Raw genomic sequence first — 18,794 nt, forward strand, 5'->3', positions numbered from 1 at the left:
ATATAAACTTCCTAACTAGCTTGCAGCTAGGAGTTACACAAGTCATGTGGGGAAGGGGTGGGAACTGGAAGAAGAAATTAGGACTTTGCCAGCAGAGAAAAGGAGAAAGGGGGCTGTTGGGTAGGCACCCCAGAGTCTGTAACTCATATCTTTTGGCACATGGAAGTTGATCAATAAATATCTACGATCCAGGTGGACCACTATCACTGCATATACCAATGGCAAATATGAGAGGGAGAGGGTTCTTCTAAGTCACTAATTTCAGGTTAGAGTTTCTTTTGTTTCTGTTCTCTCAACTCTTAGACCAAGTTCCCTCTGGATTAGAGGGAAACTAAGTACAGTAAGAGCACCAAAGAATACGTATCTCTGTTAATAATTCTCTCCTACTCACGATTACAAAACCATTTCAGGAATGTAAGGTACAAGGAACTATGAAATCTGCTCTCCCATGTAGACACCCTCCTCTCCCCAGCTCATCCCACACCCATGCAATTTGCCTTTGGAAGAAAGGAATGACATAAATTTAATAAATAACCAATCTTGGGAGCTGTCAGGAAAGAACTCACAGGTCATGCCCCAAACTCAAGCATCTCCTGGGTACTAACAAGAAACTGTTTCTTACTGTGAAAGCTTTTCCCTTTCCTTCTTCCTTCCATTTAGTTTATAAACTCAGGGAAACGAAGAAATCATTGCTGAAAAGAATTTAGCTGGAATACCAGAGGATACATACTTATTTTACATAAAACTGCTCAGATTTTTAAAAATTATTTTCTGCAGATTTTATATTTATGTCCCTTTTTGTCACACAAGCAGAATGCCATCCATATGAGATTTTCAAAGCCAAATTTTCTTTAGACATTTGCCACTCAAACTCCAAGAAAACATAAGCTTGCTTAACTCACAATTGTCATTTGATATTTATGTATCATCTTTTCCCTTAGTAAGCAGAGGGCTTTAAAAAGTAACTAAAATGAGATAACACCATAAGGTGTTATAAATGAGTGACAGTTCTTTTCTAGGAGATATATATATATGCATATATAAATGTACAATGTATAAAATAAACATGTATATGTACATTTTTGTAGTTATAAACAGACAAATGAAGACAAAAAAACAAAATGAGGTACTAGATTGTAAGGCAATTGGAGCAAAAATGACACAAACTTAAAAAAAAAAGTGTGGGGAATGTATGGTCTGATCAGAAAATTGAAATATATGATCATGCTACCATCTTTTGAACAAAGTAATATGGCTGCCAAGCTCAGCTGCATCTTCTAAATTCAAAACAAAGCATAAGAAATGTGTTTGTTAACTTAAAACATCTGTTCCTACCACAAGAATATGAACAAGAATGAAAATGCATATGGATTGTTCATCAATAAAAGCACAAAATCTCTTGTACTATTCCTCTCACACAACTATGCTCAGAAGATATGAATTTCCAAAGAGGAAACTACCACATCTGATTATGGTGGACGATTTATAAAAGCCCAGTAAAGAAAAAAAGAATCATCTGAGGCACCTAGAGCCCAATTCTCACTGCCTGGTACCCAAGGGTACAAAATCAGTCCATTTGAAGGAACGCAGGGGAGAAACCCTTCATTGTACACCTCTGGGGTCAGGAGACTTTCTCACCACCACTCCACCCCTGACACAAGGGCTTCCATAAGGCAGAAACACACCGCTCTAATCTTCAATTCACGCAAGTCAGAACCCAAGTTAGAAAGGCTTTGTAAGTCATCTAGACCAAGCCACCACTATCTCATTTATGATACAGACTTTCCAGTCTCCGCTTGAATACCTCTAGTTAAAGGAAGCTCATTACTTCTCAAACTTTATTCCAGCACCTAGCAGAGCGATGCTGTGCTGATTTTCGGTAAAAAAAATGTTTTTACCCCAGAATAATTATATTTTAATAAAGAGTAGTCTCTCCCACTTAAAGGCATATTACTCAGTGTTTAAAAATAAATGAAGAGGCTGAAAAAATGATGAATTCTTGTTAAACTATAATGAAGAACAGTGATATCCTACAATACCCAATAGTACTCTTAAGGGAAATTAAGGAATGGCTGACTTTATTGTTTCCCTTCTGAGTATATCCACAAGATGCCAAGCATTCCCCCCGCTGCTGAGAAGTTCAGGGTGTTTAATAGCAGTCGCTGACCAAGATTTACTAAGTGTTTGGGGGGCTTTGAGCACTTAATAGGGAAAGCCTCCAAATTCTCTTCATTTCTCTTCTCCATAAAATTTCTTGCGCACGAACACAAGTCTGAGACATTTTCATTTCTATGGGCTACATCTTTTGTGTTACAGTTTCAAATAAAAGAATGCTACAGCACATCAATTTTTTAAAAGGACGCTAGCACTGAAGAGCTCTACTTGCCTTCTTTAATCCTCCTTAACCCTAAACAACAAGGCTTACAGATTAGACCAGAAGTTCTCAATTTCTCCCACCACAATATACAGTGGATAACACTCCCACGAATATATCAGACTTTGACAAAACGCCAAAAATATTTTGTAAAATCTTTAATAGAAGTAAATTAAAACCACAATGAAATATTACCTCAAACCTGTTAAGCGGGCTATTACAAAAAGACAAAAGATAACAAGTATTGGAAAGGATGTGGAGAAAGGGAACTCTTGTACACCGTTGGTGAAAATGTAAATTAGCGTAACCATTATGGAAAACAGCATGGAGGTGCCTCAAAAAAATTAAAAATAGAACTACTTTATGACCCAGAAATCCCACTTCTGGGCATTAAGTCCAAAAAAAAATGAAATCAGGATCTTGAAGAGATATCTGCATTCCCATGTCCCTCTCAGCATTATTCCCAATAACCAAGATGTGGAAACAACCCAAATACTCATCAACAGAAAAATGGATAAAGAAAATGTGATGCACATGATGGAATATTACTCAGCCTTAAAAATGAATGAAATCCGGCCGTTTGCAGCCACATAAGTGCACCTGAAGGACATTATGCTAAGTGAAATAAGCCAGATGCAGAAAGACAAATACGGCACGATCTCACTTACATGTGGAATCTAAAATAGTTACCCTCATAGAGCAGAAAGAAGAATGGCTGGCAGGGGGTGTGGGGAAGAGAAAATGGGAAGAGTTTAGTCAAGGGGTACAAGGTTTCACTTGTGCAAGATGAACAAGTTCTGGAGATCTAATGTATAACAATGAAACTATAATTAACAATACTATATTATATACTTGAAAGTTGCTAAGAGGGTAGATCTTAAGTGTTCTCACTATGGAAGGAAGGAAGGGAGGGAGGGAGGGAGGGAGGGAGGGAGGAAGGGAGGAAGGAAGTGAGAAAGGAGCGACTGAGTTGATGGATATGTTTATTAGCTTGACGGTGATTATTTCACAACGTATACACATACCAAATCATCAAGTTGTACGTCTTAAATATATACAATTTTTATTTATCAATTATACCTCAATAAAGCTGGGAAAAGATTTAGTAGAATATGTAGGATTGATTGCAGGTGAGGGCTCAGCTGTAACTCCACCCCTTTTCTTTTATTCAAGAAAACGTATCAAGCAATATGGGAAGAGTAGTGTTGTAATAATTATATACATATATGTATAAAACAATATTATATAAACAAACGAACAGCAAACTCAGGTGCTCTAACAAATTTTTTGTGACCTTCCTCAAACTGCTAACAACACAACAGTGAACCTTTACCCAGGGTGAGAGCCATCCATGAGACTAAAATTCAAGCTTAAGTACTAGAGTAAGTTAAGAATTTTAAAGTTCTAAAGCTGCACAGTCCGATACAGTAGCCTCGACCCACGTGAGGCTATAAATTTTAATTAACATTAAGCAAAATTTAAAATCTAGTTCCTCAGTGTCACTAGCCACACTTCAAGTGCTCAACAGCTACATGTGGCTGGTGGCCACCACACAGGATGATGCAGCTCTGGAACATTTCCATCAGCACAGAGCGTTCCATTGGATGGCCCTGGGCTAAGGAATCTCGGAGAGGATCTAATCTAACTCTCTCATTTTACGAATGTAGAAACTGAGACCTCATTTCATTCGAGTGACTTACTCAGTACTACACGGCTAGTAATTACAGAGCCAAACCCCAAACCAAGACACCCTGGCTTCTACCACACAGTCATTTCCACTCCGACATGTCGTTGCCACCTAGGTGATGTGAGTGTCTCTTCCTTGCCAAGCACAGTTCTGGGTTCTTTCACAAGCATGCTCTCAGGTAATCCTCACACCGACCCTATGAGGTATATTATTATATAGACAATGAAATTGAGACTTGGCTGTTTAAAGTCTCATATCTGAGGCCACACAGCAAGTATGTAGCAGAACCAGATTTAAACTCCAGAGCCTGGATCTTTCCACTGTGTTATACTGTATATAGTAAACACTCCACAATTTTAATTCTTCTTGAAAACTTTTTCTTCCTTTCAAATGTGCTAAAAGTTAGTGCCTCGTGATGCACTTTGTCAGCATTTGTGAGGAAAAGTATTCCAAGTAGGAAAATGCCAACACTCAACACTTTTGATCTGGGGAAGAAGAGAGGCTGTGTCCACCTTTGTTAAGTGTAACTGCTTTACAGCAACAGTAATAGCAGCTAACCTTTATGGTAGGTCACAAGCTAAGCGCTTCCTGCTGGTCTCTTTTAACCTTCACAACAACCCTGTGAAGTAAATCATTCATCTCCATTTTACAGATATAAAAACTGTAGAGGGCTTCCCCTGGTGGCGCAGTGGTTGAGAGTCCGCCTACCGATGCAGGGGACACAGGTTCGTGCCCCGGTCCGGGAGGATCCCACATGCCGCAGAGCGGCTGAGCCCATGAGCCGTGGCCGCTGGGCCTGTGCGTCCGGAGCCTGTGCTCCGCGATGGGAGAGGCCACAGCGGTGAGAGGCCCACGTACCACACACACACACAAAAAACTGAAGAGTTCAACCATCCACCCCCAGGAAGAACCTATAAAGGAGATGTTTGCTTGTGGTGAGGCCAAAGGATAGTGAAATTCTTTTTACTCAATATTGACAGGAAAGGACAGGAGATAGGTGAAAACTTTGAAATAAAAAATCTGTTTTCCTCCTCACACTTGATGCCCCTGTCACAGTTAAACATATAAAGTAGGTAGCTTCCCTCTGAGGGACTCCTGATTTAACCCAGTCACTCTCTCTTCCACTGTGGCTGACTTTGGAGAAAGTCCTGAGAGCCCAGGGGTGCAGCGATATTGTGGAGGAAGAAACACACCCCAAAATAGACTATGCAGTGTTTCTAAAGGTAGGGGACCTTCCTGGGTATTTTCTGACCGGAGGAATGGAAAGAAGAGAAAGGAGGGAAGACAGTGTTAAAGAAAGAACAGAGACAGACAAAGTCAGTACATAACTGAGAGACGGCTACATGGGGCTGAGAACCCAATGACCCCAGAGTGTCTCCACGAGTCCACAGAGGTGTCAGAAGTTGGGAAACACAGCACATTGCTGGGGATTTGTGTGGGTACATATATATAATATAGCATGTACTATACGTTAAGATGGAATAACCCCTAAACCTTCCTTGCTTCGTGTGGTGAATTTAGCACACACTAGTGTGGGAGAGCCTCAGCTAAATGGGAAGGGGTGAGCCAGGGACAGCTGGCTCTTGCGGGAGGTCGGGACAGAGGCTGGCAGAGACAACTGCGTGACAGGTGCAGCAGGGAGGGGGTGGGCACATAGAGCTGATGGTAAAATAAGCTAACTGTGTTCAGAGACAACAAGCAGACTGGCTTGGCTGCGAGAAACGGCATGCTCGGTGGAATGGCTTTGAAGTCAGACCCAGGTTGCAACGCCCTCTTCCTCTAGCACTGACTAGCTGTGTGATTTTTGAACAAGTGACTTAGAGTTTCTTAGCCTCAGGTTCCTGATCTGTAAAGACAACGCCTATTTCCTGGGATTGCTGAGAGTATGAAATACATAGCAGGTGCCGAATAACAGTTCCTTCCTCTTGTCCTTCTTCTTGGCTGGTAAAGAGGAATTTTGTTATTGCAGAAAAGCACACACCAGGCACTGTGTCTGGGTGTCTTCCCCACATTACCTCCTTTACTCTACAAAAACCCTTCAGGAGAGGCTCTATTTATCCCCACTTCACATAGGGGGTGATAGAGATTCAGGAAGGTTATGTAACTTGGTCACAGAGCTGGTTTGTAGCCAATGAGGAAGAATCAGAACAAGGTCTGTCGGCAAAAACCCTAATATGAAAAGATACATGCACCCCAGTGTTCATAGCAGCACTGTTTACAATAGCCAAGACATGGCCGCAACCTAAATGTCCACCGACAGAGGAATGGCTAAAGGAGATGTGGCACATATACACAATGGAATATTACTCAGCTATATAAAAGAATGAAATAATGCCATTTGCAGCAACATAGATGGACCTAGAGGTTATCATGCTAAGCAAAGTAAGTCAAAGAGAGAAAGACAAGTATCATATGGTATCACTTATATGTGGAATCTAAAAAAAATGATGCAAATGAACTTATTTACAAAGCAGAAACAGGCTCAGACACATAAAACAAACTTACGGTTATCAAAGGGGGAGGGATAAACTAGGAGTTTGGGATTAACAGATACACACTACTATCTATAAAATAGATAAACAACAAGGAACTACTGTATTGCATAGGGAACTATATTCAATATCTTGTATTAACCTATAATGGAAAAGTATCTGAAAAAGAATATATATATATATATGTATAACGGAATCACTTTGCTATACACCTAGCTATATAGTTGCGCTATATAACACAACATCGTAAATCAACTATACTTCAATTAAAAAATAATTTTTTTTAAAGGTCTGTCAGACTACAGAGGCCCTGAATGAACCACTCTATCTGGCAGCTTCCCAGGCAACAAGTGATGAGATGGAAAAGGTATCAGTGGAAGGAATCCTCACAGGACAGGTTGAGAGTTAGCAACTAGTAGCCAGAGCTTAGATCTGTGTTCTCATTTGCTTGGTATGTTTCATGGAATTCTGGGTGAAGCTGGTGCTTTGCCATTCTCAACCAGACCCACTTTCCACTTCTGGTTACTCACCTGAGTAATGAAGGAAGCACAAGAACTTCAATCCCTGCCTCACTCTCCCCATCTATAAAATGGAGAGTTTGGACTACATGACCTCCAAAGTCACTCCCAGCTCTACAATGCACGTGGGTAGAATTTACAGGGTTTGGGGCTGGGACACCATGCCACTATCCTCAAAGCCAGCCCCTGGCTGTGATGCCTCTTACCATAGAAATCCTCTCACCCAAGGAGTTGTTTAATCAGAGAATCCTAGAACAGTATATAAATGTTCTTAAGCTTTGTATTTTAATTCAAAATACATAAATGCACATTCATTCAATTTCATTGATGCAGGTGCAGTGCTTTTCTTCAAGACCAGGCCATGTGGCAAGAGAGCAGCGATGAATTATTCATACAATTAGCTATGGCCACAATGCATCATCCCCATTCCAGTTTGAAGTTCCTTAAAATAGAAAGAGAACTTCAAGAGGTTGCAGATAAATCCGAATGCAGAATCTCTCTGGACTTTTGTGCTTTTCCCCCAATCTTTTATAGTTGTTTCTCTCATACTTAATTTGACAGCAAATTTTCAGTGACTCACCTCTACAGAGTCTTTTTTTAAAGTATTCAACATAGTTTCCCTAGAAACAAATGCTATTTCTTTTCATATTCCCATTTCAGCAGTTTAATTAAACTATAAGTCAGGTTTTGTCATTCTTCTGCTCTAGCTCCTCCAGTGGCTCACCCACCTGATTGAAAGGACAAGCTAAAGTCCATAGAAGGACACGCTGCTCTGTCACTGCCAACCTCCCTGACCTCATCTCCTGCCATCCTCCCCCTGGATCACGCGCTGCAGCCACAGTGACCTCCAAGTACTTCTTCAAATGGCCAAGCAAGCTCCCACTTCAGACTTTACACTCCCTGTGGAATTCTCTTTCCCTGGATATCCAAGGGGCAAGCTCTTATAGTGCCCTTCAGGTCTTTCTTCAAATGTCACCTTACTTTCTCAGGACGCCCTTCCCTATCCCCTCATTTCAAGAGGCCACCCTTGTCCCCTATTCAGCCTTTTCTATCTCCCCACACCCATACTGTTTTCCTCCTTAGCACTAATCTGACATTCTAAATATTTTATTCATTAGAATTCGAGCTTCATGAAGGCAAGTATTTTGCCTGTTTGTTCACTGACGCATTCCCAGTGCCTAGAATAGCAGGTCCAGAGTTGTCAGTAAATATTTGTTCAATAATAACCTTTATTATTGTAGTAAATGTATTGTCTTTCTGCCTGAGTTGCATAACCACAATCACAAGTACATCAGGCTAGAGGAGGTTCAGGAACAAACATAGCAGAGTCTTGGTAAGCAAAGAAGGCAACTAGAGGGGTCAGGAGTGTGCTAGTGCCCCCACTCCTTTAACTTGATCAAACCAAACTGACCTCTTGATGCTTTCGTATTCAAATGTGCAATACCATGCTGCCGCGTCAAACATAGAAGGTAGTCTAGCCACTTTCTTCAGATTCAGGAGAACAACAGAAAGAAGACAGGTTGTTTTGTTCTGGTCCACCCCTTAATGGTCAATTACCTTTAGCAAGCCTCTCTCTCTCTCTCATCCTTGGTTCTTCATTAAAAAGGGGGAGAGTATAAAATAATACACGACCTGCCTATTTCACTGATCTGCTGCATGTATCAGGTGGATCGATAGCCATGAAAAGATATTGAAAAGTTACAAAGGACTCTATACAATAAGCAATTTTCTTTGTATTAAAATGGACAACTAACTTGTCTATAATATCTACTACAGCTCCCCAAAACTGATGATGTATTTTATAGCACTTTGATTTTAAAATGATTCCTAAAATGTATTAAAGAATAAACAGAAGCAAGAGTAGGCTTTTAAGGGCATGGAATGGGAAAGAGAGTGGAAATGGCTTTCACCTGATTCTTTAACAGAAAAATATAAGGAAGGAAAAAACACATCAATCTCCAGAGCAGTAACTATATTACATAAAGTTCAGATTCAAGAATATTACTGTGAACATCTACAATTATCTAGACTCTCAGATATTTCAAATATTTCTCATCTATTTCAATACCACAAGGACAATCCAAGATGACATACTGGTATCACACATGTCAATAGCGGGTTGGGATGTAAATGAGCAAACCCTTTCCAACCATCTGAGTTTTGTTTTTATTACAGCCTTTATTAAACTAAAATAAAAAAGTGGTGAAGAATGACTTGTCACACCACTTATTAGAGTTGATGGAGTGTAGACGGTCTTTTCGATTGGCTTTTAACACACTGTTATGCACCATAGTACATTATTAATGAAAAGAAATGCAGGAATCTTGCATCAGCTTTTCCCCCAAGTGATCCCGACATTAAATTCAAAATCAATTCTCCTCTACGTGCCAAAGGATCAGAGATAAAATGTTAATTTGTTTGTTACCAAAACTTAAAAGTATAATTCAAAGCAACAGTCAGGATCCTCCATATTGTATTCAATAATTGTATATCTTTTTGGAGGGGGCGGTGCAAAGGAAGAAGCAAACAAGTTGTTTGGAAGATAAACAAATTGTGCCCTAGCTCATATCTGACAAAAGAATGGGATCTAATTTTCTCTCTGATTGAAAGAACTCACAAGACAGCCATGGAATGCAAATTGGTGTTGGGTGTTTGAACTTCTCTTCCAATACCTGAGTATCCAAATGGAACTAATTCACTCTGGAAAAGGTATTAAGTAATTGAGCATGATTGTGCCAGAATGAGGGATAATCCTCAAACTGAAAAGGAAAATAAATACATTTTACAATGACAGGGTCACCTCACTCACTCAGTAACTTCAATCAAGCATTTTACATGCAAAATAAATAAACCAAATATATGAAGAATGACCTACCGCCAACAAGGAACCCTGATAGACACAAGCACCTGTGGGGAAAAAACAAAACAAGAATTAAAAGGGATGCATAATAGACCAGTGGGCACTGCCCTGGCCAAAGTACACTAAAACTGCATCTACATGCACCATAATCAGTAAACTGTGCTCTTTCCAAAGCTTGAGGATTCTGCCCCTGGGGAAAGAATCCCATACACCAAAACAACATTTCTTGGACGCGCATGAGGGAAAGCATTATTAAAACTCATTATTTGAATTTTAAAATAAATGTATGTATAACGACATGCTATAAATACACTGGTGTATTTTCCTATATGACAAATCAGCAAAGCCTTCCTAATCCAGTCCCAATTTACTTATCCAGGCTTCTCTGCCACTCTCTGCTTACACAAATTCTCCAGTCCAACCCAAGAGGCCAACTTAGGATCCCATGGTAATGCTTTCATATGCCAATGCCTTTACTCATTTTTGTTTCCTGCAGGAAATGCATTTGGTCTAATCAATTTCCTTGAACTTGATCCCATCTCCTTCATGGAGCTTTCCAGCCCACAAAATTATGCTTTTTCTAAACCAATTTTTGAACAGCACAGCAGGTGTTGATTTAACCTATAAACATGTAGGCAGTGTGCTAACAGATACTAGCTCAGAAACAGGCTGCAAAGCAGACTGAAATAGCATACACACACCAAGACAGAGCACACCTTGACAATGTGCCACACTTAATGTCCAAAGAGGGAAGGACACATTTTACTACAGTGCTTGGATGCCAACAGATCATTCGTGAAGTCTCAGTACTATTAACTTCTCAGGAAAGGACTGGTCTACCTTATCTACTAATAATGGAATTAAGAACAATATTCAAAGAAAAGGAGACGGTTATTTACACTTGGGGTTTGAATCAAAGATCTCCATGGGCAAATTTACTGAAATGACTTTTTGTGCCCTTGAAATTCAAATAAGAATAACTTGAGATAAAATGTTGGGGGGAAATTATTCCTGACTTAGTTTTAAGAAATTCTGTTCCAAAGACAGTATTTCAGTCTATGGTATATCATAAGAAAGGAGATATAGATATATATATAGATAGATAGATATGTATATATAAACACATATATGGATATAGATATATATAAAATAATCATATGACATGTGGATATGGATATATATAAAATAATCGTGGGCTTCCCTGGTGGCGCAATGGTTGAGAGTCCGCCTGCCAATGCAGGGGACACAGGTTCGTGCCCCGGTCCGGGAAGATCCCACATGCCGCGGAGCAGCTGGGCCCGTGAGCCATGGCCGCTGAGCCTGCGCGTCTGGAGCCTGTGCTCCGCAACGGGAGAGGCCACAACAATGAGAGGCCCGCGTACCGCAAAAAAATAAATAATAAAAAAAATAATCGTATATAAGTACATAAATATATATCAACACAATGCAATTCCTAAATTATGTAAATGGACTTATTTAATTACTTCTCACATTTAAAAGTTAAACATAAAGCTCACTTAGGTACAATTTAACAAAATTTAACCTTTAGAATAAACAAACAAAATTTAACCTTTAGATGAAACCATCAAGTAATTTTATTACCCTCCTCCATAGCACTACCCCCCAAAGGCCAGTAAACTTTCAAAGCTCCAAAAGGAATCAGGTATCTTAAGATGTATCCAAGTACTCATATCAAAACCCATTTCTGGAAATTTAGACAGATGTTATCAAATCACAGTAACATGAAAAAATAAAGCAGCATTGAGTGTGGCATCACAAACACACTTGGTTAAGCCAAACATCTGTTAGAAACGCAAGTCAAAACTATGTGTAACTGCCGATAAATTCTATCATTGGAAAAGGGAAATAACTCGATTTGGGTTGCTCTAGGATGTACAATTCTAAAAGAAATAAGCCTTGGCCTCTGAGGGCTTTCCTAAAACACAACATCTCTACCCGAAAGGCAGCTGCAGAAATGAGTCTCCTTTAACACAGCTTCCAAAACCTCATTGCTTCCCCGTAGAAAAAAAGAAAGCTTTCTACTGTGATGCCCAGTCCCATCAAAAACATTCATCACCACCCAATGCCAGATGCAATCCTCCAAAGCAAGCATGTTTCTCCCACACTGGCACAAGCTTCACACCCACCAGCAGACTAAGTCGGGAGGTTTGTTGGCATTGGGTGCTAGGTGCAGCTTCTCGTTCTGCCTTTTCACTAATGGATCAACTCATATACTTTGGAAAACAAAGTTACTCTCTCCACTAGTCACTTCTTTTCTTAAGGAGCACTGGAATGATTGCAACTCTACCTGAAGTTTTGATTTGGGCTTTATTTGAACTTGAAACTCCAGCTGAAGGGGAATTCTAACTGATGATGAAGGTCTAGAAGGAGAAACAGGCCTTCTTCAAGGGAAAACAGGAAAATAAAAGACTTTGCCAGTTTCAGGGCATGGAATACAGCTGAGAAGGCAGGTAATTTAAGTTCTGACACCTGTGAGAAAGTGCATAAAGTTGTGCTGGGTGAAGGGATCACATAGTGCCAAGAAGGAGGCTGAGATCTTGAGACCTTCCTCCTGTGGTTGGCGCCTTTCTTGCAGGTCACATAGGCAAAATGTCACTCCATATTCATTTAAATAAATGTCATTTCATATCCATTTTTAGGCCCTTTGGCACATTAGAATGTACTCTATTATGAGACACGTGTATAAAATCTGAAGTTTTCAGAGGAAATGTGAGATATAATTTGCACCAGTACTCACATCCTGAAACTATTCACTATGGAAACCCTACCTGATAACATGAGGAAATTAGAGAGGTTAAATCTAAGTCACAAAATGTCAGACCCATTTGTTCAAAGAAATAGTGGCACATGACCATAACATATGAAGAAGTTTGGACAGCATGGTATCACAAAAATATGACTCATTAGGAACAAGCAGCCACAAGTTGGTAGTTAAATGTTCAGGCTTTATTTTGTGCTATAATTCAGCATATGGCTTGTACACTGTGGAATAGTTAAAATAGAATCCTTTTCTGGACCGACAGGACAGCTCCTGTCCTGATTACTGTCAACCAGGAGTCAGATCAATTAATAGAGTAGTTAAAACACAAATGGGCCAACAGTTTTTGAACTAGTGTAAGATTTGGCACACGACTCCAACTATGCCATGTTGGTAGTCCCCTCTCCTCTCCTGAGGCAAGTGGTGGACAGTATTTTATGACTACTCATATCTGAGTAAAACTGAGTAATATTACCACTCAAGTCCACAACAGCGAATACAGATGACCATGCTCTCACTAAAGGATTTATTTGCAGAGGGTAACACCCAGAATCCAATCCCCAGAGGAGAACAGAAATGCAATATGATGGAAATAAGAGCCTATGACAATACAACACCCTTTATTTCCACTAGCTGGTAGTTGCAAAAGCCAAAAGATGCTGAGTTGCAATTATTCAATATTGGGAAACCCACCAAGGACCAACGTTTACATGTCCCTACTGCTACCTTACCTATATTAATGATTTCCAGGTATGCAAACTCCCTGAGGGAAGGCATTATTTTTTTTTATCGTCTGTATGTCCCTACCAGACATAACCTAATAACCTGATATATAAGCTATCAATAAAGATTTGTGGAATGAAAGAATGAAGAGATAGGCTATTTTTTCCCATCCAATGTCTTTCCTTCCTTAACATTGAGTTTTAAGCACTGAATCCTACACAGAAGGAACTCTTCTACCAAGAGTGGAACCAAATATGCTGATCCACCCATAAATAAAACACTCTGTCTATCAAATGATCCTTTTCAGTATATTCTGCTAATGGCATTTAAAGGAAAAAGACTGGAAGATTGTAAGCTTGGCTAAAGTCACATGGGGAGTGATGGACATAGACTGGAACTCAGTTCTCTTAACCAATTCAAGACTCTTTATCCACAGCCAACATGTTCTATCTAGTGTAACTTCACAGGATTTCCACGGGCCGACACAACTCAAGATGTACTTCTCCAGAAACACATCTGATTCAGAAAGCACCCACATTTGCTAGAAGTTTCTCTGTGACTTGTTGATTTTATTAAGTTCTCAAATCACAGTAGTTTGTCAGCTTGGCGATATAAGAAAATGTAAAATAACACTGCCAATAACCTGCTTGTAAACCTTCATTTTTCTTTTAATAATTAAAATAAAATTCAGAGCTAGAAAGATGCAACTGACCAAAAATAAGGCAGCAAATACTGAACTTTTTTTTTTTTTTTGCTATGCTGGATGATTAGCAGAAGTATTTTAGAGCTATCACCTAGCCAACTTCTGCATTTGGTGAATAACAGACCACAGCCCAAAGAAGTTAGGTGGTTCATTCAAGGTCACACAGCAACAGTCTAAGCTTAATTTGAAACGTGATTTGGCAATACTCATTCACCTGACCAAAATTTTTTAGCACCTATTGTGTACCAGGAGCTGAGTTGGAAGGATAATAACCAGGAGCCATCCTAAGCCCTCTGCGAGCACACAGTTAGGTGAGGAAGATTGTATCTTTATCAACTAAAATTATAGAATTATTAACTGGTGCACCAGAAATATATATGACATGCTCTCTGAGCATTGAGAAGAAAACAACAAATTCTGCCATGGCCCGGACAGCAACAGTATCACAGAGTAGGTTGCATCAAGAGACCCACACGTGTGAATGCTTCTTTTCCATTTTTAAAAATCACTTCCAAGGCTAATAATAAAAACTTGAGGAAATCTCTAATATCCTTAAGCTCTCCATTCTTGACCTCAATGCTCGTATTTTTAAGAGAAAAAGAAAACCTGACGGAACCAAATCAAAGGACTCATCAGATGACAGCTGAGTTTTTGGCCGTGGGACTGTTATCATTTAATTAATTTAATGAGATAAAGTATGTAAAGTGTTTAGCATAGTGCGAGGCAAGTAGTACAGTGCTCAGTAAATGTCCATATCCATTCACTCATTATTAGGTAAGCATCATTATGACTTGGATGGAAACTCTCAGATACCTAAGAATCCAAGTTGTGGGATGATTCTAGAATGTTCTGAAGGTGGGATTGAAAGAGTAAGAAGCAAAGTTTCCAAAGAATCTTTGGAGGAATAGCGCCCCTCGCGCCCTACACTCCTCCCCCATCAGAAGACTTTGGACGTTTTTAAACTTTGCCCTTTTTGTCAACCACTCTTCCAAAGAGCGAACCCTGCAGGCCCTTAGTAATAATGGCTTTTGTAATTTCAAGAGATTTGATTCTGAAAAGCAAATCTCTTACATCATTCCAACGGCCCCCTGGTGAGCTATCGGGGACGGACAGCACGTTTTCCGCGTTGCTGGAACATGATCCTAAATAGGAAACTGCCACCACCAAGTGCAAACGTAATTTTTCTGTCTCAAATTCACATTTGGGTGGCCTAGGTTGACTCTCCCATGTGCTTTACTACAATTAAGCTCTATACGTTTTATTGTCTTTTAAGTTTGCATACACACGCACACATACAAAAGACATGGTTCTACAGGTTATGCCCTGGTTGAAAAAGGCTGCACAGGCCCCAGACATGCACTTCCCGGGGATGATACACACTCGATATAATTCCCGGGAGGGTGCGGGCTGGCGGTCGCTCCACCCACGGGAAAGTCCCCAAAGCCACCGTCACTTTCTCCCGGGAAGCTAGCTAGGAAAAGGCCGTTGCTCAGGTGGCTGCAGGTGGATCCGAGCAGGGCTGTGTCCTCCTCGGCGGCTGCCGCTGCCCCCAGTCCCACGCCCGGGTCCGCACCCGAGCGGAGAAGGCGCCCCGTCCAGCGCCCGCGACGGCCGCGGCTGCGGCTCTGATTTGCCGCGGCGCAGGTGAACTCTTCTTCCCGCAGCTGGATGAATAATGAACGGAGCCGGGAGGGGAAGCCGAGAGCCCTGCGCGGTAGATTAAGCCGCCTTCCTCAGCCCGCCGCCTCCCTTCCCCCTCCCTAAGCACCCGCTAGGCGACTTTCCTCGCGACTCTAGGCAGGTGGGAGCTCACGCCGCCTCGCGTCCCCGGGCCCGCCATCCTAGGACCCCCAAACTCTTGATTTCCTTAGCGATTAATTTATTTGCCTGAGCTCACGTTGCTCTTGCTATCATGGCGACAACTCCCACAATCTCCTCCTTTCTCACCCCCAGCTCCAGGGTTTTACACGTAGGTTGGAGCCTCGGAGGAAAACTGGGAGGCAGGGGGCGAAGTCAGAGAACGGAGCTAAACTCTTATTAACCACTTCTTTTCTGGGGAAGAGGCAGGCTCGTGCCTCTCTGTACTGGGGAGGTTTCTTGCAGTGCGATTGAACTGTCTACTTCCAGAACACGCTCTAACCACCTTATAAAATCTTAATTGGACTTTACGGGTAGACTCATTGCGGTTAGGAGGGAGGGCGAGAAGGGGGTTTTAAGGTGCCGGATTTTATTTTTCATAGGAGCATAAGTATTTTTACACAGGTAATTGCAATTGTTCACTCCTCACCTACGCTCCATGTAGATGCTTTCCATTCGGGGGCACCGGGGAAGTGGGAAGAAAGAGAATCCAATTTCAGAGATGGCACCTCGGTCGGCCACCCACCCACCCACCCAAATGCACTCAGGGCAGAGAGGGAGGAGGGAGTGGGGCTTGTGATCTGCATACAAAACAATCAGGAGTTGGAATCTTCTCACAAAAAGCCCCCTCTAGTTCCACGGCCACCCACCCACCCCCAAAAAACTTCCATCTGACCCACAATGCCATACACCCGCTGAGCTTTTTAAAAAGCACGATCACACACACACACACACACACACACACACACACACACACACACACACACGGCACCGCTCTCTCACCTTCAGAATGATGAGGCAATACTGCAAATTCCGCCAATGCCAGGGCCACCCCGAGCCACACTTTGAAGACACTCATTGCCGCCTCTGCACCCAAGCTGGGCAAGCCCAGCCTTCAGCATCCAAGAACCAGTTCTCAGCCAAAACGCAGCCTTCGGCGTCCCAGGCTGGGCGCCCCGAGAGCGGGGTGCGACGGGCGGCGGGCAGCGGGCGGTCACCTCCGGGGAAATGAGGCGATGGACGGGCGAGAGCGACACTCTCGTGGCGGGGGGGAGGGGGAGGGATTCAATTCACTCACTGCCTGGCGGAGAGTGCGCCTAGCTCTCCAGCAGAGCAGGGCGCCAACGTCGGCTGAGCTCGGGAGAATAAAAGAGGAGGCAGGGCGCAGTGGCCCGCGGCTAAGGCTCGCCGGAAAGTTGCCCGTCACCAGCCGACTGGATCTCCCCGCATTTCCCGCAGGCCGGACCCGCCCGCTCCCGGGTCCCCAACCGTGGAGATCCCGGCGCAGGTTCTTCAGCAGCAGCTTTCTAAAGTTCGCTTGACACTCGCAGCGTCGGCCGAGGGGGTCGCCAGGAGCCCCAAAAGACCCACCCACTCCTCCTTCTGGCCTGGGCCACCCGGCTCGGCGGACCTCAGCCACCCGGGGCGGCTCGCGGGAAACTTCGTGCTGCGCTGCGGACGGCTCGTGGGACTCGCCGGCGCTGCAGCCGCACGCCGCCGCCGCGGGCTGCGCTCCCTGCCGCAGACTCCGCGAAAGCTTCTGAGGAAAGCCGGGGGCGGCAGCGCCGGGAACCCCGCCGCTACTTTCCCGCCCCCGCCGCTGGCCCGGGCGAGGAGCGCTGCGGGGCGCGGCTCTCTCGGCGCCAGCGGCCACCTCCGCCCCGTGCACCCCGAGCCGGTCTGCTGGGTCGAGGTATGATTACGGGAGCGGAGGAGGAGCCATGGTTTTAAATGCAGCGAGGAAAATGCTAGAGAGCCTGGAAAGGACTTCCGAACTAGAGCCACTCGACCTGAGAGCCCGGAAACGCACAAAATAAGGCCCCCCTCTGGAACCCCGCGTTTAAAGGACACACGCTCCGCCTTCCTCCGCCTCCCCCCGCCCCCACCCTTCCTCTCTCCTTTGCTCCGGGTGAAAATGGACCCAGAGACTCGGAGCTTTTGCAAAAGATTCCAGAGAGTCACGTGGAAAGGGGAGAAGCGAGGAGGGGGGAGTGAGGGGAGGCCGAGAGAGCAACCTGATCCCCTTATTCTTTCTGCTGGAGTTCAGATTGCCTTTGTCTGGGGCGGCATCAAAAGTGGTCACACCAGGGAGGGCTGGAGGGGAAGATGGCGTGGTCCTGGCTCCTGCACAGCCTAGGGACCCGCGAACCGGATCCACAGCCCTCACTTGGGAGGGGGTATGCCCACATTCAAGGACCCCAGCGCTACTCCCCACACACACACCCCGCCACTCCGGCTGCACTAAGAGAGTGAGGCAGATCTGATCCATCGTCCTTGCTCTGAGACCATCAGGTCGTCGCATCGTGGGTTTACCAGCAGCCTGGGAGGATATCGGTGTGTGTGTCCTAGGCGAGGCCTCCCACCGCGAATGCACCTTTCCCTCTCCCTGAGAGAGGCTGTCAGTGGAACACTACGCAGCCTCTGCGCGGTGGCTCCAGCTGCGCCCCCAAATGCCAAAGACTGGGAAGTAAATGTCAGGGCAGGGCACACTGGGGCATGCCCTTGAAGAGTGGAGGTCTTGATTCCTGGTTAGGACTGAGTGCCGGCAGCTATATTTTTATAGGACCAAATAAAAATAGCTGGTCTAGGGGGTTAATTATTTTATGAGAATAGTTGCATCAGAAAGATGCTGCCTGGATTATGAGTGGCCCAGAGAAGAGACGTACTGGGTCTGTCGGTTGACCTCAGATGGGCTAGCCTGTCAAAGGGGAGTTTGTCCAAGCATTGAACTCCGAGCTGTGAAACAGCAGGGGCCCAATTTATTTCCAGTCCCATCACCATAATCCAGCGGACGTTCTGCT

At 43.4% G+C, this 18,794-nt stretch overlaps 1 protein-coding gene across 1 annotated transcript in view; it reads right to left on the bottom strand.

Moving 5' to 3' along the window:
* The window catches only part of FRAS1 (Fraser extracellular matrix complex subunit 1), a 463,438-nt gene extending 446,250 nt beyond the window's left edge, over positions 1–17,188 (bottom strand). The window contains exons 1-2 of the mRNA XM_029235334.1: positions 16,777–17,188; positions 9,947–9,978 (exon numbers count right to left, since the gene is read on the bottom strand). Coding sequence (XP_029091167.1) covers positions 9,947–9,978; positions 16,777–16,852 — 108 coding nt within the window. The 5' untranslated portion in view covers positions 16,853–17,188. The remainder of the gene's footprint in view (positions 1–9,946; positions 9,979–16,776) is intronic.
* Positions 17,189–18,794: the final 1,606 nt, after the last annotated feature.

The sequence above is a fragment of the Monodon monoceros genome, unplaced genomic scaffold (genome assembly GCF_005190385.1).
Source record: "Monodon monoceros isolate NGI ecotype Baffin Bay Population unplaced genomic scaffold, NGI_Narwhal_1 Super_Scaffold_20, whole genome shotgun sequence".
Taxonomy (NCBI): Eukaryota; Metazoa; Chordata; class Mammalia; order Artiodactyla; family Monodontidae; genus Monodon; species Monodon monoceros.